Source organism: Epinephelus lanceolatus, chromosome 8 (assembly GCF_041903045.1).
Source record: "Epinephelus lanceolatus isolate andai-2023 chromosome 8, ASM4190304v1, whole genome shotgun sequence".
Taxonomy (NCBI): Eukaryota; Metazoa; Chordata; class Actinopteri; order Perciformes; family Serranidae; genus Epinephelus; species Epinephelus lanceolatus.
Window position 1 is genome coordinate 16,751,286 of NC_135741.1, and position 23,769 is coordinate 16,775,054.

The 23,769-nt window shown below is 41.9% G+C and overlaps 1 protein-coding gene across 2 annotated transcripts in view; it reads left to right on the forward strand.

The window, feature by feature from the left end:
* Positions 1 to 23,769, forward strand: part of fgd (faciogenital dysplasia) — an 87,180-nt gene that overhangs the window by 35,123 nt on the left and 28,288 nt on the right. For both annotated transcript variants that reach the window (XM_033629097.2, XM_078169915.1), the window contains exons 2-4: positions 15,864 to 16,034; positions 18,821 to 19,022; positions 19,319 to 19,925. In XM_033629097.2, coding sequence (XP_033484988.1) covers positions 15,864 to 16,034; positions 18,821 to 19,022; positions 19,319 to 19,925 — 980 coding nt within the window. The remainder of the gene's footprint in view (positions 1 to 15,863; positions 16,035 to 18,820; positions 19,023 to 19,318; positions 19,926 to 23,769) is intronic.

The following is a 23,769-nucleotide window of genomic DNA, read 5'->3' on the forward strand; positions in this document are numbered from 1 at the left end:
GATCACAAAAGGATCCATTGTTGCCATGTATACATCGACTGACATGCGATGACGAACATAACAGATTTTGATGATTGCATATTTTATTCCCAAAGGAGACAATCGGTGATCTGGAAACTGCTGTAGGCTGAGAGGGTCAGCTGGATTGTAGCTTACTCATAGTGAACTGTTTGATATAATCTCTTTTGTACCGATACTGTAGCTCTGCAGCAGTAGGTCAGCATCTCTATTTTGGGTTTTAGCAATGAGACCAGCTTCCTGTATTTGACTAAGTGTATAAGACGCTGCTCCTGGCTGGCAGTCCTACTGTCTCCTGTGTGGGTACACTAACACTAACATGGCTCAGAGCACTGCAGTGCGGTGTGGTGCTGTTAGGGGAAATACTGGAGCCATTAGAGAGGAAATAGGAGCCTTTATTAGTCTGTCTAGTGTACACCTGGCTTCTATAACAGGCCGCTCCTTGTACAGTGATTTGTGTGTGTGTGCTCTTGGTATGTCCTGGCTTCTTGCTCTCATGTCTTAGCTAATTCTGCCCTCCACAAACCTCATCTTGAAAAGGTTTTCAGTGATTTTAGGTTTCCATTCAAGGCTCTTCCTACACAAAATGGTAATTTAGGCTTCTCCCTCATTGGCATTGAAAGGTACTCTTAGTTTTCAAAGTTGAGTGACTCATCTGAGAAAGTTCGGTCCAGTGAGCGAGTGTCAAACACTTTGATCACAAGTTTAGACAGACTGACAGGAGCTGCTCGCCTCAGATGCTTCTTGCTGGAGAGCTCCCATTGCTGACGCTGCCATTCAGCAGCCAAGTGACATTTTGAAAATTATTCTGACGTCAAAGAAGACACGTTGGTGTTGAGTGCACAGTGACCTTTTTGTCTCTGTGTGGATGTTGGTAGGAGTCCAGTGTGTATCAGCACAGAGGAGAAGTGACAGGGGAGGAGGCTCTGAGTTACCCTCGGTTCCTCATCCTCCAACCTTTTTATTTCACCAACCCAGCCCTTCTTTACATCTACACACCTTTTCTGGAGTAGACCGACCAGATCTGACTGGAATGGTCAACACATTGACCTGAACTGTGCCGCTCTGGGACACTTTGACTGTCAGCAGCTGCATAGACACTCCTCATCCACATGCTGACATCCATCCTGCCTGGAACAGATGCAGGGTGGTGCCGTGGGCACCCCTCCCACCTCACCTAGGACCACACACGCAGCTCTGAGAATGGAGGTTGAGTCGATGCCAGAGCACAGAAAAATGATAGTTTTATACTTTGGATAAGTTTGTAAAATGTGAATTTATGTGGTGGCAAGTCGTGGAAGGATGTAGTGCTGAAATATTCATGAAACAAGAAATATTTGATGAATTTTTGACTTGAAATCAAATCAGAAATTCATAAAATATTTGAAAGGGGACCTGTTATGCTTTACCTTATTTTCTGCCATCTATCTATCTTTCTATCTTTCTTTCTTTCTATCTGTCTATCTATCTATTTATCTATCTATCTATCTGCTCTTCTTAAACATGGCCAAAGTCTTAAAAATACAATAAACATATGTAAAAGTAATCTTTGGGAGCAAAAATGTCAAGCTTTAGGCCAATCTGAATACTCTGTTTCCAACATTTCTTTCCTACTTTGGAGGCTAGCTGACATCAGCTCTTGACAGATTTCTTTATTTTTAGTCCCCAGCATGCTACTGCAAGACTAAACTTTATATAGCTTACACTGCTACATGTAGCGACATGCTAATGTCAAGGAAACATATAATCTTGGTTGCCAGTGCTGTTAATTTCTCCCAGATTTCGGGTGATATTCCTGCTGGAACATGTTCAGTTGTGTTTAGAGGCTTTTTGATAGTGGTGTGTATCATTTTTCATGATAGAAAGTGCTGCGATACACCTTTACAGACACTCCTGGTCTACAGGTACACTGCTACATGTAGCTACATGCTAACGTCAGGGAAAGCTTTGTAGCAGATGTTAGTTTCTCCCCGAATGCGGGTGATATTCCTGCTTGAACATGTTCAGTTGTGTTTAGAAGCTTTTGATAGTGGTTTGTATCATTTTTTCATGATAGAAAGTGCTGCTGTGCTTCTTTACAGACATTCCTTGGCTACATGTACACTGCTACATGCAGCTACATGCTAACGTCAGGGATATCTGTTGCTGATTTTGTTCCCAAATTCGGATCATATTCCTGCTGGTATATGGCTTGTTTAGAAGCTTTTAATGGTTACTTTTTCACAATAGAAAGTGCTACAATACTCTGTGAAAGTCATTCCTAGCTGCAGTGACGGTGCAAAGAAATGGAAAACCCGAAAACACTGACCAATCAGAGCAGACTTGGCTTTTTTGGGAGGGGAGCTTAAAGAGGTAGTGAAATGGATCATCTTAGACAGAAGGTGTATACAGGTGATTCAGCACAGACAGTATCAGGAGAAAATGAGCAAAATAGGTTGTCTTAAATCTAGAAAGAACTGATACATACTTCTTCCTCTGCATAACTTTGATTTTAAGCCTCTACCTCTACAGCACTCACCAACACATCTCAACACTGATTGCAATATTCCTCATTTTCCAACAGCAAAATAATATCATCGGCATAAAAAAAGATATTTATTTCCCTGTAATACTCCTGTCTTTTTGTGTATGTTGGTAAGAGTCCATTGTGTATCAGCACTGAAAATTAATTGCCAACATTTTTAAGCTTTCGTAATTTATCAAGCAAGGATGCAAATCATGCTCTCCCTCAAGCAGTATTAACAGTTTTCCTATTCTCAGTTTTTAACATTGTAAAATACATACAACACCTTTAGGTTATGGACTGTATATAGATAAAACAATGAATTGTTTAATCAAACATAGGCTATTCATAGATTATCGAGTAATTAACATAATCATTATTTGTAGCCCTTGACACATGCACCCTGAGAAACTATACACAGTGAGTTTTCTATAAAATTTTCCCATGTTCCTCTTTCCAAAAACACCTTCTTTTTTTCCCAACAAATATGCAAATAAGTACACTAATGAAGCTGGATTCATTGGACATGCTCTGCACACACCACTTCCTTCTGTTGTTCTTTCGGGGGAGACTGGCTTTTCCAGAGGTGTAATTGTGGCCCTGAGCGGTGTGATTTGGTTGGCTGTGAAATGTTCTCTCAGTATGGGTTACTTTTTATTTGGGAAAGGGAGCGATTTTGTCTGCCGTGTTCTTGGTAGCTGCTGCTGCTGAATGTTTTTCTGCAGTCGCAGTGGAACACTTTGGAGCGCGCAGTAAAACGTTCGCAGATCACAGTGTAATGGCAACAACGTTGACACAAGTTAAGTGTCAGAGTGATTTTGTGGTCTGTACTGCAGATGGGTTTCTGTAAAGTTAAGTGACCAGGCTCAGCCGCGGAGCAATGTATGCATGTGCATGTTTTATATGCATGTGCTGTGAGCATGTGGAGGATGGCGTGTGGTTCCTGCAGACACTATACTCAATATTATTTGATGTCTAAGTCATCAATCAGTCAGTAATTACTCAAACATGTAGTCAACCACATGGCTGCTTCTTAACTGGTCCTGTCCACCTGGATGATTGGTTAATCCCCACAATCAATATGTGGTAAAATAATCAATGCATTCACACATTCAGACACCCTCATTCAGTACAAAGAGTGATCAAGCTTTGACCCAGAAGATTAAACTGCATAATCCCCATTACAATATGGCCTTCTTGGGACAGGGAATGATTGAAATTTGTTTTGAAAATGCTATTTCAGGCTTCGGGTGCTGGTGACTCATGGAGCAGACCTGTGTTTGTGAAGACCTCCCCCACCCCCAGTGGGAATGGAAAGAGCTGGAGTATTTTTTTCCAGCACCAGCAGTTATAAATTCCCTTGCTAGTGAAGGTGTGTGAGTGTTTAGTAAACTGAGAGGAAAAGATGGACGCCCCTGCTCAGCTTCGCCCCGATTGTTGTGCAAAACGGCCATTTGGGTTTTGACAGTGAAAGCGACCATTGAGACCCGGTACAGTAGGCTTCAGTAGTTTCTGGGACAGTTGGGCAGTCATCTCCACAGGCAGGTTTGTAAACCCCCTTGTTCTGCCATGTGTGTGTGTGTTGCCCTAATTGCCAATCTGTGGCTGCTTCCTTTACAGTAATGCTGTGGGCTACTGCGCTGCACTGCATCCAGACAAACAGAGGCTCACTTCTCTGCACTCTGCCTCATAAAAGTCCTTCTTGAAGCATTTGTGGTTGTGGGGGAGACTCTGAATTAGAGAGGCCACTGTGTGCAGCCGTGCAATCAAGTCACGTGTCTGATGGAGATGATGAATATGAAATTGTAATCATCCCTTTGTCGTGCCCTCACATGATTGTGTTACTGACTGTAAATTCTGAGTGTTCTTCCGTGACGTACAGCGTGAATCTGACAGCTGAATGAAACGGCCTTGAGTCACACTGTAGGAAAAAGGTCTCAGGTCAGTGACTGTGTCATACCTCACCCCCTGCTTTTCTGCTCTCCGGAGAATACAGTCTGCTCTTTGACCCATGTCATGTCCGTGTCTAGAGTTTATTCATGTATGTGTGTTACATTTGCTGGCTAAGGCTAAGTGCTGCGTGGTGTTTCATCTCCCATCTATAGATATAAAGGACAGCAGCCAGAACACTTCCTGATTAATTTGTCAAGACATTTAGACAGAGTTTCCATGTTCATGATATTCATGGAAAAACAAGGCCTTTGTTTCAAGGTTAACAGAATATGAGTTTTAAATAAACATTGTTTCAGCTATCGTTTAAAAATATAATATTAGAATTGTAAAACATGTCTAACATTATGCAAAATACATCCTTGCATTACTAATTTAGAATATTGTGCTGCACCGTGTGACCATTGAATGGTCATTTTAGGATCAAATGATGCATACTGGCGTACGCAGCTAGTTGATGTTAGGAATGTCTAACAAGCGAGTATAGTTTGCTAGCATCAGCGTTTGCTTATCCACAAATGCCTGGGAAGCACATGTCTAATAATGTACAGCCTTTTGATGGCAAACATGATACATGGCATGAGAGACAGGCGGACCCTAGCTGCGCTGGATGGAGGCGAGAGTGGATTCGTCACCAATTTAGTTGGGAGAAACAAAGCAAGCGCAACTCTCCATATTTGGAATTGCACCCTACTTAAAATCACTTGTAGTCAGAGAGGTAAACTACTTAAAGGAACAGTGTGTAAGATTTAGGGAGCTTTAGCGGCATCTAGTGCCGAATTATCCGCAGAGGTCTCTTCCTCTCCAAAACAAATGGACCAGGTGACTAAAACCGGTAAAAATATTGAATAAAGCAGTTTCACATTAAGTGAAACAGTGTTTCCTCTACCCTGTTGGGCATGTTGCAGCACTTCCTTATGTTTCACAGCTTTTGTTGTGATCCAGACATTAAGGAGGTATCATCAGCAGAGGTCTCCTCCTCACCAAAATAAAGGGAACAGATTATTTAAACCATTAAACACCCTCAATAAAGCAATTTATTGTTAAAAAAAATCAAGTTTTTTCATCAGGGCTGTTAGCTACAGTGTCCGACGCAAAAATGGCCCTATCTAGAGCCAGCATTTGGTTTGACTGTTCTGGGCCACTGTAGAATCGTGGCAGTGCAACATCTCTGTAGACAAGGATCTACTCTGTATGTAGAGCTCATTCTCATTCAGTAGCTCATTCTAAGGTAAAGAAAACAGTGATTCTTATTTTCAGGTGATTATGAATCAAAGAAAACATACTTATTATATTCCATTTCTGCTAATATATCCCCCTTAAACCTACACACTAGATCTTCAGATAAAGTCATGGCAATGGGTTAAAAAACTGTGTGGGAACCCTGTTTAAAACTCTGCTTTTTCAGAACTGTGCGTCTACTGACAGCACACGCAGTTCTTTATAGTTCCCCATGACCTACCTACTATATTAGCAATATAGATCAGCATTGTTGCCATGGCAATAGGCTCTTCTTTGGCTTTCTCAGGGCGCAGTGAAGGAGAATCCTTTCTAGAGTGACTTGATTTAGTTTGGGAGTCCACAAGGACAATGCCACTCTGATATTACCTCGTCAGTCTTTGCTTATGTTTAGCTTTCTCCACATTTACACTGTGTCATTACAGGAACTGAAAGCAGATGGGCTTATTTTCTTCCCACTGTATTTACAGTGTTGACTGCTGCGTGTTTGCTGACACTACTCATCACTGTTTCTGCCTCTGCTGTGCTCATGACTTTCTAGCAAAACCACTTGACTGTACTTTATCTTCTTATCCCCCCTATTTTTTCCCCATTCATTTGCATTCTCTGTTTGTTTTGTGCTTCCATGAGAGCACGCTATGACATTCTTCAACACTTTCCAGCCATCTGCTGGAACCTCTAAGTCTCTCCCTGTCTTATCCCCCCGAAATCTCAGGTCCTAATCTGTGGGAGCTGCTGAAATCCTCCCACTTAGTGTGAGAGACATGTCAGTGAGCCCGCTGTGCCCACTGACCTGATTTAGAGGGAGAGGACAGACCTAACAAGATGACTTACCTCCCCCTCCCATGCCCCCAGCCCCTGGGAATCCATGATACGAGTGAAACTTAAGACGCCGCTAATACTTAAACAGCACAACAAACAGTCTCTACAGAAGGCCCCGCCCTGAATGAGGGTTCGACAAAGAGAACGTGACTGGTAATGATAACAGAGCATGATAAGAAATAGATTAATATAGATCTGTAATCTAGGGCCAGATGCTACTGTACGTGATCGGATAGCTGTTGATCCCTCTGTGTGTGCACATTGTGGCATGTGTGTGTGTTCATAAACCCTGTGGTGAAGTGGGAGTTGGAGCCTGGTTAGTCTACGAGGGAAATCTGCTGATTGACAGAGATTGAGGATCTGCTCTACTGTAGATCCTGGAGCAGCTGTTGTTGCACTGACACTAATATTTCCTCTCTCGGCTCTATTTCCTCTCTCAGTGTGTGTGTGCGTTTGGATAGATCCTCTTAAAGCGATGCTCCACCCAAACTTTCATTTTTAGTATCAAGTATCAACCCCCTGTGGGCTTGAAAGGTGTGTTCACAGGCATATGGCTTGTTTTGTGCACTGTGTAGAGGTTGCCTTTTGTGTGATTAGGGAACTTGGTCAGTTTGGTTTTTTGAACAGTATGACTCTCCCACGTCACTGTCCTTAGGACCGACACCTCGATGAACTTACCTCAGAAGTTTCTATTTAAGTATTTGTGTATCTGGATTTCTGACTCAAGGTTTTAACCAGTGGGGTGAGAACTGAAAAGTAGATCAAGGTCAGAGCGCTCATTACTGTCTCCTGCTGCACAGGGAGGGAAGAGACAGGGTGAGACGAGAGCACAGAGGCAATGAATATGCAGGGGTAGATGACAGGGTGTTCAAACTAATGGTGGCGGTCGACCTTTACGTCATGTCCACTGACTTTTACTGCATATCCACCACATGGTACTGCACAAGTCTCCTCAACTCGACTTGTTATGCTACTTGCTTTGTTTTGGTGTTCTTTTGCAAAAGTTGTGGATAGTACCTGGTTCTTTTTTTTTGATATCGCTTCCAACAAGTTTTCAAGGGAGACGAGTTGATACCGAAAGGTGCTGTTTAAACACTGCAGACCACTGATAAGTCCAAGAGAATCGTCACTTGTGCGACATGGGATATAATGCAGAAAACTGCCATTTTTCAATAGCCAAGCTAGTGCCAATGGTGACCACAGCCAGATTTTAAAAAATGGCAGCCCAGAAAACTACACTGTCAACTACACACTACGCCAGTGGTTCCCAGTTGGTCCAGCCACAGGGTCCAGATTTCTCCTCAGTCATTAGTTCAAAGTCGAAACACAGTTTAAAGGAAATGGCCACTTGAGAATGAAAATACAGACAGTATTTACTGACCCACATGCAGACAAGAAGTCCAGTGTAGTTTTTTAATCCACAAAACTCGTACGGGGTATCGGAGGATAACAGCTAGCCGGAATAACAGCTACACTTGAAGTGCATGGAACCCACATTTTGAAAACGTAATAAAACTCCGCTAATGCATTTCAAAAACGTCAGAACAGTTTTGTGGGTTAAAAAACTACACTGGACTTCTTGTCGGTATAAGGTCAGTAGAATTTTCATTCTAAAGAGGCCATTTCCTTTAATACATTCGCCATCATCCTTGCATTGGGCCATGTCATTGAGCTAGTTTGCTGTCTCTGTCAGGTAGCTGCCGTCATACACACTACAGCAGGAAACGATACTAAAGTGTGTTTTTTTACAGATCTTTACAAAGCATTTGCATATTTTATATGAAAAGACATGATGCCATTTCAAAGAGTTGAAAACCCTGGCTTTTGGAGATTGTTTTTGCTTGTTTTTCACTAAAAAAAAAAAGTTCACTAAAAAGATGTGTCCTGTCTGTGATGCAATAAAAATAGCTGTTTCTTAACAAATTCAGCAAATTTTGATGACTTTTAGGATAATCAGGTGAATCACAAATATTTTGGCCACGATAATCGTGACATGACATCTTCATATCGGCCCATGCCTCATGGTGATCAGCTCAGAATTCCGTCTGCACTGAGGTGGTACTATTCAAAGTGGAAAATGAATTGGGAAATGAGGCATCTGATATCTCCTGGCTGCTGTTTTGTGTTTGTTTTCTCTGCTCTTCACCCTGTGTTACCCCGTTTTCCTCATTCTGTTGAAACCAGCATTGAACCATGCCTCATTTGTGTGTGTCTGAGAGTTTAGAAGTTAAAGGTTTACAATTTTCCAAGTCTCCTCCTGTTCATATGGGCCATTAAAAGATTCCCTCCTAATGCACTTTCAATGTGAGTAATGGGGGACAAAATCCGCAGTCCTCGTTCTGTGAGCAGAAGGAACGATTACAGCAAGAAAAACCTGTTTTAGTGTTGATTGTGAACCTATGCGGAGCTCTGAGGCTCAATGGCTGCTATAAATCGAAAAGCCATTAGATGAGAGACTGTCTGTCTTTGACTGAGTCTTTCAGGGTAACAGACTGGAGAAGCTGGATCAATATGGCTGAGAGAGACATGGAGAAACATGGACACACACAGAAGGAGAGGAGCAGAGCAGGTATAATGCAGACTGGGGGATTGGATGGTGAAATGGGAATAATGAGGTGCCACAGTCGGAAAGAATATCATTGGGATTCAGCTCTGTCCTGGTGCTGGATTGGGGGTGGCTGAAGTGATGGGAGCAGGGCTGTCAGCTCAGCCTCACCAGGGGTTAGTTTGCGGGTAGGAGACCTGATTGACTGGCTGCTTGACTGAGGAGACTCGGGCTGAATGTGACTGATCTGTCTCCCAGACAGCACTGGGGCGAGAGGACCGTACTCAAGGGATGATGGGTAATAAATGAGTCTGAGGGGGTCGCCTCAGGGCTGACGGTGACTGACAGCCAGCTAGGGCTGTACTGTTATTTTTGAGTATGTGTGTTTGAGGCTTTTTTGTGTGTCTTGAGTGATTAAAGAAAAGGAGAGAGGACAAGTGAGGAGTTTGTTCCAAAAAAAAAAAAAAAATAAAAAAATAAAAAATAACAGCTTCTGTGTCAGATCAGCTGCTGCCATGAAAGTGGCATGAAAGCCTGTTTGTTCAGGAAATTGGTTTTATTTTGTAGTATTTTTTTTCCAAAATATCGCCTCATTTATTTCAGGTGGCACTCTTCCCCAAAATTAATAGAATTTTTTGGAACATCAAAATGCTATTTATTCATTTAGAGAGAAAAGCCATTGAAGAACCAATTTGTAACCTACTTTAAATATATTAAGTAGTATTAAACATTAATGAGAAATAGGGTTGCAGCAGTTTACCAGTGACAAGGTTTACCGTGGTATGAAAATTGATGGTTATCATTAGGGGTAGGAATCACCAGAGGATCCACGATACGGTATTATCATGATTTAAAATATTTTGTGATTATGCGGAGTATTGTAATTAAATATATTGTGATTTATTACCTTTTTTTAACTGTAAATTAAGGTCTGTTCATCTCACCTCAGACATGTTTCTGCAGCAGCAAAATGTATCTAGTGAACTGAAAAATCAATTTATTATAATGTTCTAGTAGGCTACCTAAAGTTAAATTTGTATTTGTAATTATATCATTTATATAATAAAAAAATCGATGTGATGATTCAATATTGCTACACAAAAATATCACAGTACTGTGCTGTATTTCCACCCCCACCCTCAGTTATCATATGATGTAGGTTTTCTTATCTATATGAAAAAAAAGGAACTGGACATGCAAATTAGTGGTTAGGAATATCTCTGACAATGACAATGGCAACATGCTGATATTAGGCAGGGACGAGCGAATCTTTATCATGTTCCTCATCATAGTTTAGTTTGTGGGTTTACTAATATTTACCAAACAGCAATAAGCACTCAGCGCTTTTAGTGAGGTACCGCGCAGAGGGAACTCATTCAGCGGCTCCACACAGGGGAGTCAGTGTCATCAGGTGAATTTGTCATAAACCTTTGGTGATGGTGACCTATGACAAAAAAAAAAAACTGCATATATGTGAATATGTGATAGCTGTGGTATCATAACAGCCTGTCACAGGTTACAGTGTGATGATGAGAGGAGAAATGGGAGAGCATAAAGGTCCAGGTGGAAAAAAACAACTCAGTCATTTAAGAAGTCATCAAGAAAATCACCTGTTGATTCATATATATATATATATATATATATATATATATTCTAGGGTACATTTTTTGTATTTGGGAGCTGTTTAAATGTGTAATTTGTGGTAGATTTTATTTTGTTGAACTATTAATATTGTATACAGACTCTGAATCTCACTCTGGGTTACTGTTGTTGTTCACAAACTAAAGAAATGAGAGATAATTTTTGTTTAGTTTTTACTGAATATTTATTTATAATAATTTTTTTACTTGTCATATCGTCAAGAATATCGTTAACGCAAAAATACCCAGAAGTATCGTGATATTATTTTAGGGCCATATCGCCCAAAAGTGTTTTAAAGCACGGGGTAGAAAGTTCACCAGAGTTTATACAGTGTATACACAGGAGGGGACAGGCATGTGTGTTTGTGCCTAAGGTAAAGACAAAAGACTTGTTTTGGTATTTGTACCGAAACTCAAGTGTGGTTACATTTGACACCCAGCTATTTTAAACAGAATACCTTAAGTCTCAAAATGTCACTGTGAAGTATTAAGAATGTTTGGAGAGGGTACAAAATTTCATTTTTTTATGGTATTTGTGAAAAACACTGCACTGCAAACACTTGACGACACAGACTCAGACATAGTGACATAAGGGAGACATTCCTCAGGTGTTTCTCTTGTGACAGCATCACAGTGTCTCCAGAGGTCTCTTATGATCATGTGTTTCTCCCTGAGACAGAATGAAAGAAGGCGAGAGTGTCTTTACATTCCCAAAATGTCTCTGTCAAGTACCTGAAAGTATTTCTGTGAGTTAGGTACACAGCAGCCCTTCACTATGTTTTGAAATATGCTGTAATGCAGCTCATCAGGTTACAACCCAGAATATTTACTGTGAGCTCTCTGTGTTCGTCTGCTCCACCTCTGAACTACTTTGTTATATCACGGCCATAAAGTGGTAAGATTGGCAGGTTATTTGTACCTGGTATGCCTGATTAAATGGATGTTGAGTGACTAATAGTGGCTGTTATAGCAGGAAGAGGTAGTCATGGTAACCCGAAGCCTTACGGGGCGTGGAGGTGATAATGTCTTCGCATGTGTAATTCCTGTCTTAATTGTCCTATTCATCCATCCCTCAGTTACAGGAAGGGAGCAGAGGAAATTAACGAGCCCAGATCTGTGTTCTCCTGTGTGTTTTCACAAAAGCCGTCTTAAAATTACACGATTACAATATTAATCTCATCTCGCATCCCTCAGAGTCCAAATCAATTAGGTGAATGGCTCGTAGCTTTAAACATGGCTTTGGTTATAGTCAGTAGAAGAGCGGAGGAACAGTGCTGTCTCATCAGGCTGTGTGTTTGTGGGTAAAGCTAAAGGCTGTGGCCCAGTTGTAAGAGCATACTGGGATGACTGGGCTCCACAGTGACTCATGTGCACGTCACTTTGGCTCCGGGAGGAGGTACTTTGATCAGGTTTGGCAGGTGAACAGACAAGTGCAGCTCTTGAACACACCTGGTGAAGGATAGGTGACTGAATGTGTGTGTGTTTGGGCGTCAATGCAGGACTTTGAAGTATTTTTTAGGGTGTGTGTGTGTGTTTTGTTCGCCACAAAGGGTAGTCTCAGTCGCACACGTGCACTTTGGCAAACTGGGAAGACAGGATTTGTTTTCATAGTGACTGATTTGTGTGGGAGATTTTCCGTTCGCTCGTTCTTTGGACTTTGGATATGTGAAACTGAACAGTTGGAGGCAAGGTAATAAACCGCTCCTTACTATGCTGCACAGCTATATATTCTTTACTTTTATGAAGCTTAAACAGCTAGATACCTTTGATTAGACACAGTTTAGAGATCATTATGGTGTGAATCATGAGTCAGAGAGTTAATTTACTTCTTCATTCACGTTATTTCACTGTGTATTTCCTGTTTGAATGATGACATGTCTTTTTAGTCCTCGGTTTGTGCGATTTTAATTAAGAGAAACTGTGAGTGTCAGCTCCTCTCTCTGCTGTGTCGTCAAGTTCTTGTTTGGTGTTAGGCACTTTCATATGAGGGCCAGGTTTTGCTCTCAGGTAACCATGGCTACACCGAGTTTCCATAGGTACCGGCCCCTATGCCTCCGTCTTCCACCGCTGTTTGTTTTTCCCAGGAGCGACCCCAGCCAGTCCTGGGTCACGGTGTTCTTTACCAGGCAGTCGTTTGGCTTTTCATACCAGTTCACTTGATCATAGGTCAAGCATTTCCTCTGCTAATACCATCTCTCCATCAGAGACGACTGTAAGGTTGAGTCAGAGGACGCGGCAAGAGGCTCGCAGTATTTCTGTTGCCATAGGGACCAAATTCAAAGATAGTCAGGGTGGATATAAAACCCCACTGTAGGTTTTGTGATCCTCTGTGGAGAAAATTAACATGTTTTACTCCGTTGAGTTGAGAGAGCTGTTTGCCTCATCTTTTCCCCCTGCCTGCTTTTATTCCACTGCGGTGCAGAGATGGTAGGAAAGCCCGCAGTGTGCCACATGGGGCAGACGGCGTAGCAGGACTCATTACTGGCTGATTCCTTTCCTTCCACTGCCTGCAGCACGGCTGAAAAACACCAAATTAGATGCGCCGGGGGTCTAGTGGGGGCTCGGTGCAATTTCGGGGCTGTAATCCAGTTGAGAAAGAGTTGGGGGTGACTAGAACGAATGCATGAGCCTGAAGGAGCAGACATGTGTGGCTGTAGTTTGCATAGTTATTAACATAATGTACAGAAGGACGTCACATTGTTCTAATGGGCCGACACATCAGATAACAGCTAACATTGCCAAAAACACAGGCTGCCATGGTATCGCCAGTGTGTGGTTTTAGAGCACATACTAGACTCACAAAGCATGTTATTGTTGCAGAAGCTGGATGTCTTTCCTCTTGACTGGACTTCTGAGATTTATATGGATTTACTGTATCTGCAGCTGACAGCTACTGCCACAGTTATATCAGAACTTCTTGTCTGTCTGTATGGATTCATGTTAGAATCAGTTTGGCTGTGTTTACTACAGGACTTAAATTTTTTTAGTTTGTATTTTTCCCAGAAACTCCTATTTTTTGATGTCCCATCAGATAAAAAAATAGATAACACACACACCGGGCTGGAAAGTGAATGGAGCGTTTGTGGTGTAATTGTTGCTTGTGTTGGTACAGTTGCATTTTGGTGCATAATTGGCACCTTGTTTCTGTTTTCTCGCCACGTTTCTCATCACTTCCTCTAACAGGAAGATTTTTTGAGCTCTGCTCATCACAAGTGGACTTCTTACAGCTGGTGCAGCCACAACCTCACAGCTTAACCATGTTATTCATCTTTGCTATGTACAGTACCTCCATTGTTGGGCAGAAACTATTGTAACATGTCATTGAAGCACACTGTTGCATTGTACCAAATGTCTTTTTATTTTACGGTCAAAGCTTTTATTGAGGATTCAGAATGAAGCGTTAAATGTCTATCATCATATTTTCATCCTAAAAAGAAAAACAGAAACAAATACTTAAACAAAATCTTACACATGAATTAAGGGAATTTTTTTTTATTAAATCAACTTTTCTTAATGAATAATCAAAATTTATGGAGCTGTTAGTTTGCTGCAAGACCGCCACTTTAATACACTAAATAAACTAAAGATTATTTTCATTTTCGATTAATCTGTCGATTTGTTGTCTATAAAATGGTGGTGAAAAGTGTTTCCCAAAGCCCAAGATGGCATCTTTAAATGTCTTCTTTTTGTCCACAACCCAAAATTATCCAGATATTCAGTTTAATTCACAGAGGAGTTAAAGTTGAAAAGGTTAGCAGGTGACAACTAAATGATTAATCGTTACAGCTCTGGGCGTGTGCCTTCCTTTGTGTGCGACAAGCAAGAAAGCAAGCTTTTTGACCACAGTGAAAATGTTTTTGAAATGCAAAACGCCAGTAAATACGGATTGAAGCCAAATATTTCATAAGATAATAAAAAATGTTGGAAATTTTGGGAATGATTGCGTCTTGCTTTTTTTCCATTTCATTTAGACTCTTGAAATTTACAATGCTCTGGAGTTATTGGAAATGGTTTGATCACTCTAGTTGCATTTTGGTGCATAATTGGCACCTTGTTTTCTCACCATGTTTCTCATCACTTCCTCTAACAGGAAGATTTTTTGAGCTCTGCTCATCAGAAGTGGACTTCTTACAGCTGGTGTTTCTACAGCCTCACAGCTTAATTGATTCATTCATCTTTGCTATATACACTTGCACTGGAATCTTATTCTATGAGTTGTATAATACTGATAATACAAGTGTAGCCTGATCTTTATCCGCGACTGTGCAGAAATACCGGGTTTAAACAGAATCAGTAGACAGTACAGCCTTAATGAGTGCCATCATTTTTTTACATGGACACTGTAGTTTATTTTAAGTTGATCTCAAATGCACTGTCCTGGTGGCGTAAATCATTGTGGATGCACAAAATCCACAGTTGAAAATAGTCCCAAGAAATAATCATTACTCAAACCGGGGTACAGTGCGACTGTGTGCTAACGAGTTGGAGTTGGTAATTTTGTGGGATTTCAAGAAAAAATCTAGATTATAGCCAGCCTTGTATTTCAAACATCTGCTGCTTCTTTAAATATAATATTTTCAGATATAAATCAATTCAAATGAAACGAAATACAGTCCAGGTTTTCCAAAGACAGTAAAGGTCAGACTCATTAAACCAGAATCAGGTTCCAAAAGAACACAATAAAACTCAGTCAGTAAAACGCAACTGTCCAGTGGAAATTTGTCTCTGCTGGTCTAACACACAATCCTACATCATGAAGCTGTTTCCTCTCACTCTGTCTCTCTCAGTGACACAGTCTATTTACAGACAGTGTCCAGAGAAGATTAGATATAGTCAGTCAGATACAGGCCTATCAGAGAGGGTGAGAGAAACCAATATGCAGCTCAGTGTCTGCTGCCGCAGGCCTGGTGTCAGGATCGATGCTGCAGAGTTACTCCTCTCCTCTCTGGTCCCACTGCTCTCTGTCCAAGGGCGATGTCCTGAAACACACACTGGGCTCAAGGTCGTTCACCTACAGTGCTGCAGTCACTGAACACCACTGCATTGCTGTGGCAGGATTACGCTGGCTTCTGGATGTGTCTTTAGGTGAATCTCATTATATTGATCAATATCTGATATTGTCTTTCTTCATGTCTCTTCTCTCCAGACCTCCCTGCCTCCTCGCTGCAGTACCAGTGCGGATCAGTGGACTACCTGTGTTCTCCACGGCTGGTAAAGAAAGGTCCGACCCCCAGACCATGTCACGACAGGCCAGCCATCAAACCCCGGCCCCAGCCCTCCACCTCACCCAGACCGCCAACCGCACAGAAACCTCAAGGTAAAACACTGTGACACTGTGCGGCCCCCCTTTCAAGGCCAGCTTTGACATTGGGGCTGTCATTATAATTGAAAGGTGCAGCAGGATCAGACCTCCGCTATTGAGCTGTCATTTTTCCAGCTCTGACAAACACTCTTCAATGACATAGTACGTGTCAGCTGTCCGACCTCACTCTGTCACTCACACAGCTCAGTAGGTCACCTCTGATAGAGCTGCGAGTGTAAAGCAGGCCAGCGGTTCCCAAGTGTTCATGTTTGGGCATCATTTGAAGAATGCTAAATATGAGCAACATGTGTTGTGTTTTGGGATTTACTGAGAAACATTGTAGGACATTACACTTCAGACTTGGCCCCGATATTTAAGTGGCTCCCAACAATTTAAAGTTTGTTGGAGGACTGTATGAATGATCATCCTCATTATGCAGTCCCTCCAGGATGCATCGATGGTGCGATCGCAATGTTGTGTAGTTGCTGCCAATGTGACTATTTAATTTGGGAAGCGTAGGATTCGCTCAGCGCCTTCTTGCCCCCATCTTTCTGTTTTTCTGTTGAGGGACAGTGAGCTCTGTGCCTGGGAGTCACACATACACAGTGACAGGGCTAACTGTTAGCATCATACAGCTAACGTTACTCAGTGGTTATTGATCCTTTTCAGTCGTGTCGTTTCAGTGTTCGTGCGAGATTGTTGGGAGCGTTAAACAGCTCAGTGGAGGATGTTAGCTGCTGTTGCTGCTCTGTTAGCTTGTGCTAACTGAGCAGAGAGCAGGACGAGAGCGGCTCGCGCACACAGACCTTCAGCGCCACTTTGAACTCACCGTGCCATCAGAGATAAATTCTAATTCAGTAGGAAACACTTAATGCTCGTAATAATGTGCTCTGGTTTCGTGACAGCACCGCAACTATTTTTACAATTTTATGAAGCCCCCATAATTTCATTGCAAAAAAACACCTATGAACATCGCAACATGAATCACATTTTTTTTAGTAAAGCTGCCATGAAATCAGGCCACAACAATCAGCCCATGAAATCCTGGAGGGAGTGATTATCACCTCCGCTAAGCAGCTTTTGTTTGCAGTTCAGGTTGTGTGTTTGTCAGAGCTGCAATGACAAATTGATTAGTTGTCAGCTATTAAATTAATTAATGTGATAATCATTTAATTAGTTTGAGTATTTCTTTTAGTCTGAATTCTCTAATTCCAGCTCCTTAAATGTGGATATTTTCTGGTTTCTTTACTCCTGATGACAGTAAAGGCACTTGCACATGATTGCCGAGTTTACCGTTTTCAGTTGAAATCGTTGTCGTATAAACAGGACCTTAAAATGATCATCCAGATTTGATGCATTTATTTTTATCAGACTCCAAAGGTGTGCTGTATAACATTACTTTCAAACATTTTGGTGGCGTCTTGGCACACTGAACATCAAATGCACCACGCTCGGCTTCACCACACCACAGGCTGTATGGGCCGTAGCTGCTGTGGTAGTGGTCCAATTACATGTCGCATTAAATCCAAGAACACTTGCAGAGATTGGCTACGAGCAAAACCATGCACATAGGCTTTTTTTGAAAATCTGGGTACAAAAAAGACAACTGCAGGCATCCAAGTTTCAATACTACTTCTCGTGTGTAGTTTCAGTGATTGCCACATCTAGTTCCTGGCCAGTGTTGGTACAGTTTTAGCTGCTCTCTGAGGATGAGCTACTGGTAGATTTTTCTCTAGCACATTTATTCTATCTAGAAATATGTCAGCAATTAACCACCAGTAATATAAATCCCTTTTATTCTTTTCTGTCAAGCAGAAAATGCCTTTTATCAAAATGGACTACCAGTTATAATAAAGTGCTTAGAGATAAGGAAACTGATAATATGATGTATCTTTCCACATGGCCTTATTCTAATGGTGGTGCTTTGTAATACATACACCTGACTTCCTCTCCAAAGCCTTTTTTAATTCCACTTGTAGCTCATCCTGAGAGAGTAGTGACTGTGCAGCAGGGATGTTTTGGGGGGGTAGGAACTAAAAATGCAGTTACAGTAACACAAGTTCCTCAATCCCTCAAAAGGTCCCAAGAAAAGCTCCTCAGCATGTCACTGCTGCTTATATGACATTTTGTCCCCGTGACTAAACAAACTAAAGCATCTTAACTTGGGCCCAGTCCTGTCATTTGCACACAGTTTGCAAAGAAAAGTATACTCAATCTTTTTGTTTCTATCAGTGACGCACAGCTACAGAGGAAGTGCTCAAATTAAAAACAGCAACACATCATCACACGTCATGGCTTCAGACATTTAGGTTTCTGAAAATGAAATATATGCAAATATACAGGCTAGACAGTGAAATTGTGAGTGCATAGTGTGCAGGCATGCATGAGCACAGTGTGCACTGTAAAGACAGCGTTGTCATTTCTCTGTGCTTCTTTTTTTTTCTAACCTAACTGGAACCGCGGTGACTTACGCATACGCTCATCTCAGCATCCTGTTCTGAAATAAGGAAGTTGGCAGAGAGCTGAAGCTCAGTGTTGGTCTCGCTCTACAGTGCTACTTTTTGCTTCTGTCTTGGGCTGTATTTTGTATCCTGTGGAGGTTTATCTTTTTTTTTTTTTTTTTTTTTTTTTTTTTTTAAACAAACAAACAAAAAACCAAGGAACAAGCAGGCTTCACACATGAGCTCAGCCATGGAGATTTTCTCACTTGGATTTATACGTGTCACCTGATTGCTTTTCTTACTCTCATGCTTCTCTCTCGCTCTGCTGTCTTTGCCTCCTCTGGATTTCTGCATCTGTAGTGCCCCCTAAACCTTCGCACCTGCTCGCCCTTGGGCAAGACAAGAAGCCGAAGAGGATCCCTCCACCACCATCCAGGCCTCTGCCAGCTCCCCCTCCTCCGCCTAAACCAAAGCCCAGTCTAACTCCTCCTGGCTTGGGAGCACAGCCGCAGAAAGAGGCCCAGAAGGTGGGGCTGCTCATCGAGAGGTTCGAGAATTCAAGGTAAGGCCATCGGGAGGAAATTTTGTCAGAAATCTTGCTCGTCTTGCTCGTCAGACTCATATGTCTGCTCTGTAATGGTTTGGGTATGTGTGGATGTGTGAGTCAGCGTACAAAGAGGAGTTTCCTAGTGTGAACTCGGACCTATTTTTCAAGTGGGCTGCTTGAATGTTAAGGTTTGAGGATGAAATTTAAGAAAACCTTAAACACTTTTACCCTCTCATTATTTTTCTAGTTTAACAGTCTGTTGATTCTTTATTTGGCTGTGGTTGATAATGCTTCATTTTTTGTTTTCCCAGGGTCCCCATCCTGGGGGTGCTCCCACGGTCCCAGCTGCACCTGTGTCTGAAGATGGACACTGCGTCTGACATCACTTCCTCCTGCGCTCAGGACACCACGGCAAAGGTCGCAGGAGATTCCTCCCCCGTGGACAAACTTGCACTTGACACCTCCGAACGGACTCACGATGTGTCTGAACTTTCCTGTCTGGCTTCTGTGCACATCGATGGCTCAGATGATGCCCCGCTGGATGACTGTGATATCTCACACAGCGTCGGTTGCCTTGACGACGTGGAGCGGGAGGAAGGCTCCTCCAACGAGCTCCTGGACAATCCGGACTCCTCCGAGCAAAACGGGAAGATCCCAAACCGGGACAGTGGTATTGATAGCCCGTCCTGCGCAGCAGAAGGGGAGGTGTTCCCCAACGAGGATGCCATCGACGAGGAGGACCATTACGACAGCGTCACTGAAACAGAGAGTGTGTCCTGCTGCGTTACTCTGGGCAACAAGCGAGACTCAACGCAGGATGAGGACAGTGACTTGGATGAGGGGAGCAGTGGAGAAATGCACTCTCTGACAGACACACAGACTGGCTATCTGACAGATGCACACTCAGAGGCGCATAAAGTGAGTACCTCGCATGTTTAAGCATCATCAAAGTCATAACCATAAACCTGAACGTCCATAATTTAAAGCCTGAATAAACTGAGGTGGTCATTAGTGTCTCCCAGTTCTCCCCAATAGCTACACTTTTTAATTTATATTTCATGTTACATCATAATTTTCAGGAATTTTCACGACGTGTTTAAACTGAGCACATCCTGCGAGTTTAAAAGCCTCATCTCAGACAGTCAGACTGCCTTTCATGTAGTGGAAAAAGTAGCTTGTGCCTATTATTATCTCAGCCTGGGTGAACAGTTTCAAAGAATACTTCTGCATGAAACGTTAGACACAGTTACAGCCTCACTTTGCGGTCACAAGTGACTGACTTGTATCTAAAAGCAGCTCTGCCGTTACATAAAAGGATGAATACCTGCCCAAAAGCTGTAACAGGAACTTGTGATGGCTGCTAGATAAAAGAGCCCAGAGACGGATATCTCCGCACAGCTTAGCTAAGGTTTCAGTTTTCTCTTGTCCTTCAGTTTGGCTATTGATTGTAAACAACACTGATACCTTAAGCAGTGAACATACTGTCTCCTTGTGACCTATATGTGCTGTGAATGTATCATCAGGGTCAAGTCTTAAAGGGCAACTTCGGTATTTTTCAACCTGGGCCCTTTTTCCTAGTTTTTGTGTCTAAATTGTTGAGGGAAACAGCAATTATTGAAACTGTTCCAGTATTGAATGGGACTGCAGCCAGCAGCCGCCGAACAGGCTGCAGTGTAACCACTTAAAGCATGCGGCGCCATCAATTTATGTCCACTAAAAGTGTTTGTTTTGCCACTGATGAGCTCAGATTGTTATCAGAAGTGTCTGACAACATTATGAAAAGGATCCCTACAGAGGCTGACTTTTTCTTTAAGCGTAGGACCTTTTTTGGTTAACCAGAAACAGCCCCAAAATCGCCATCGCCAAGTCCACCAGACTCCATTTAAAAAAACAGTAATTTTATTGCTGTAAAAACACACTTCATTCAAAGTCAACAGAAATGGAATAAAACTCACAAAAGCTGTCTTGGTTTGTTGGTTTGGTTATCCCACTTTTCCAACAATCACGACCTCTGGTTTGGTTGAAATGACTCTTTAAACCAGTTAGATGTGAAAATATGCTGCCTCTATGCGCACTAAATTACTGTTTATTTAAATGGAGTCTGGTGGAATTGGTGATGTCGACTTCAGGGCTGTTTCTGGTTAAACAAAAGGATCTTACTCTTTAAAAAGAAGTCTATCTCTGAAGGAAGCCCGTCCGTGATGTTGTCAGACAATTAGAATAACAATCTGAGCCTGTCAGTGGCAAAAACAAGCGCTTTTAGTGGGCGTGCATTGTCAGTGCAAATGTGCCCCGAGTGGTTACACTGCAGCCTGTTTTACCAGTGTAGGCTGCAGCTTTCTCTTTCAGTAGTGGACCATTTTCAAAACTTTCTGTTCCTGTTCGTCACTTACACACAAAAACATGGAAAAATAGGGTTCAGGTAGAAAAATACCAAAGTCACCCTTTAAAATATTCTGGCATGCTGAAGAAAAAGAGATTTGTAGGAACAGCACCAAAAATGTTCTACAGCAGAAACTCAGGGCAGAGTCTGAGGAATCAAGCAGTTAAGTAGATGTACATATCATTGCTTTCATGGGCGTTAGCAGGAGATATCTCCCCAGTACTGTTTTAACGCTGCAAAACACACCCAAAGCTCACAGGAACATCACATGAATGCACAAACACGTCCTCTGCTGACCGCCCACACCCACAGTCTTTTGGGGAAAGGTATCTCTGCTCTCCAGTGTTTCCTGATCCCAGCACTGCTGTGCACAGGAAGGGTGTGTTGTTATGTGTCTCTGTGCATGTGTGTCTGCAGGAACGTTTGTGACACTCCAGCTGTCTTGTTGATGGCTGCATAATGACAGCCTTGTTACAGAGGATGTGGGTTGTCAGTGATGTGCGTTGCAAGAGGTTAAGAGACTGAACTCTTTTTTTTTTTTTGCAACAATGAAAATGTTAAGTTTCGCTTTTGATAGCATAATAATAGCTGGTAATTTTAGATATTCATACAGTGCATGATCTGTGGTGAAAGTTTCAGCAACCCATCTGTGCTGTGTGTGTAAATATGTGTGTATAATAATGCAAGCGTGCGTGTGTGTGTTTATTATTTGTGTGTGAAACCCACGTTGTCGCAATCGGCTTTGGTGGCCATGATGTGTGTTTTCCGTGTCATTCTTGCAATGAACTTTATCAACAAACATCATTTCTAATGTGAAATCAATCATCTTTGTGATGTCATCTCAGCTTTGACAAGTCATAATGAGAGAAAGAGACACATCTTCATTTTCACCACCTCAGTTAATAGCATTCATTCGTTACCACGTCTGAACTAAACCGCTGACTAGAATAGAGTTCTGTGAATGTCAGTTCATAGTTATCAGCTCCGGATGCTGCAGACTGTTGCCTCAGCTATAAGCCTTAAAGGATAAGTCTGCTGATATTTTATATTTTGCCTTATTGTGAACAAATCCCATAAAAAGAAGAAAAGCCAATAATTAACTGTTCATAGTGTAGACAAAGACTATTATAGTAAGCCTATACCTGACTCAGAATTATGTCAGCGCAATCAGATTTAGCCATTTAATATGAATATTTGGCAATTTGTGGTTTTTAAGTTTGAACAGGGCTCAGCGAACAGTCAGCGTAACAGCAGCATTCATGTAATAAAGTGAACAAGCTAACGGTGCTATCGACGGATCAGAAATGTGCAGCTTTCTTTGCAGACACTAGATATCATACAAAAGTCAGGGATTGTGTCGTATTAAGTATCTGTGAGCTGTAAAGTCACCACTTCTAAGCAGAAGAGAGAAGATAATGTCATGTTAGAGCCTTACGGTGCAAAGTTTCTCCTCCTCTGTGCTGCTGTGTCACATCCACAGCTGACTGTACCAAAACGTAGCATGAAAGTCAAGAGTGCTCGCTCTGCAGCAAAATCTGGGAACCAAAATGTCCTCAGAAGTACATCACACAGCACACTGACTAGCAAAAAAAAACCTTAGAGCAGAGGTCGGCAACCTTTCTTGCAGAAGAAGCCATTTTTGGCCCCAAAAAAATAAATGAAATTCTGTCTGAAGCCGCGAAACATATTTGAGCCTCATAATTAAGGTAACACAGCTCTTTTAAGGTGAATTTAGCCTGTCAGCATTACTAATAGATCTAAATGCGCATTCATTCATATGATTTAGCACAACGTGGCTTTTCTGCAGCGGGCTATTTATGATTATTTGGTTCTTTAACTTTGCAGCCTTGGCAATGAAACTAAACAAATTTGTCCACGCATTATTAAATTCTCTATTTTCCTCTGAGAATTTTCCGTTTTTGGATTTGGAATCCACAGCTGGCCTAGCTTGGGAGACTCAAGACTACTGCAGCCATCGCCAGTGATGTTTTTAGAGGAAAAGGCGCCAGGCCAGGCATGTGACACACATTTTAGTCGATGAAATGTTAAAAAAAAAAAAATTAAATTAGTGTGTAGGGTACAGTTGAAGAATGTAAGAATCGCTTTAGGCCTACAACAATAAATGAAAATTAAAATGTTACAGAAAGAAAAGGTTATTCTTTATCATATAATTGTCTGTCGAAGCCACAGGGAGTCACTGGAGAGGGTCCAAAGAGCAGGTTGGCGACCCCTGCCTTAGAGCTTTATTGTTGTCCGATAAGTATTATCAGTGAGCCACACTGTTGCACTGTCTGACATTATGTTACGTCATTACAGTGAACATGAGCACTGTTAGGGCTGGGTACTATTAACACAATTATGATACCAGCACCACTACCA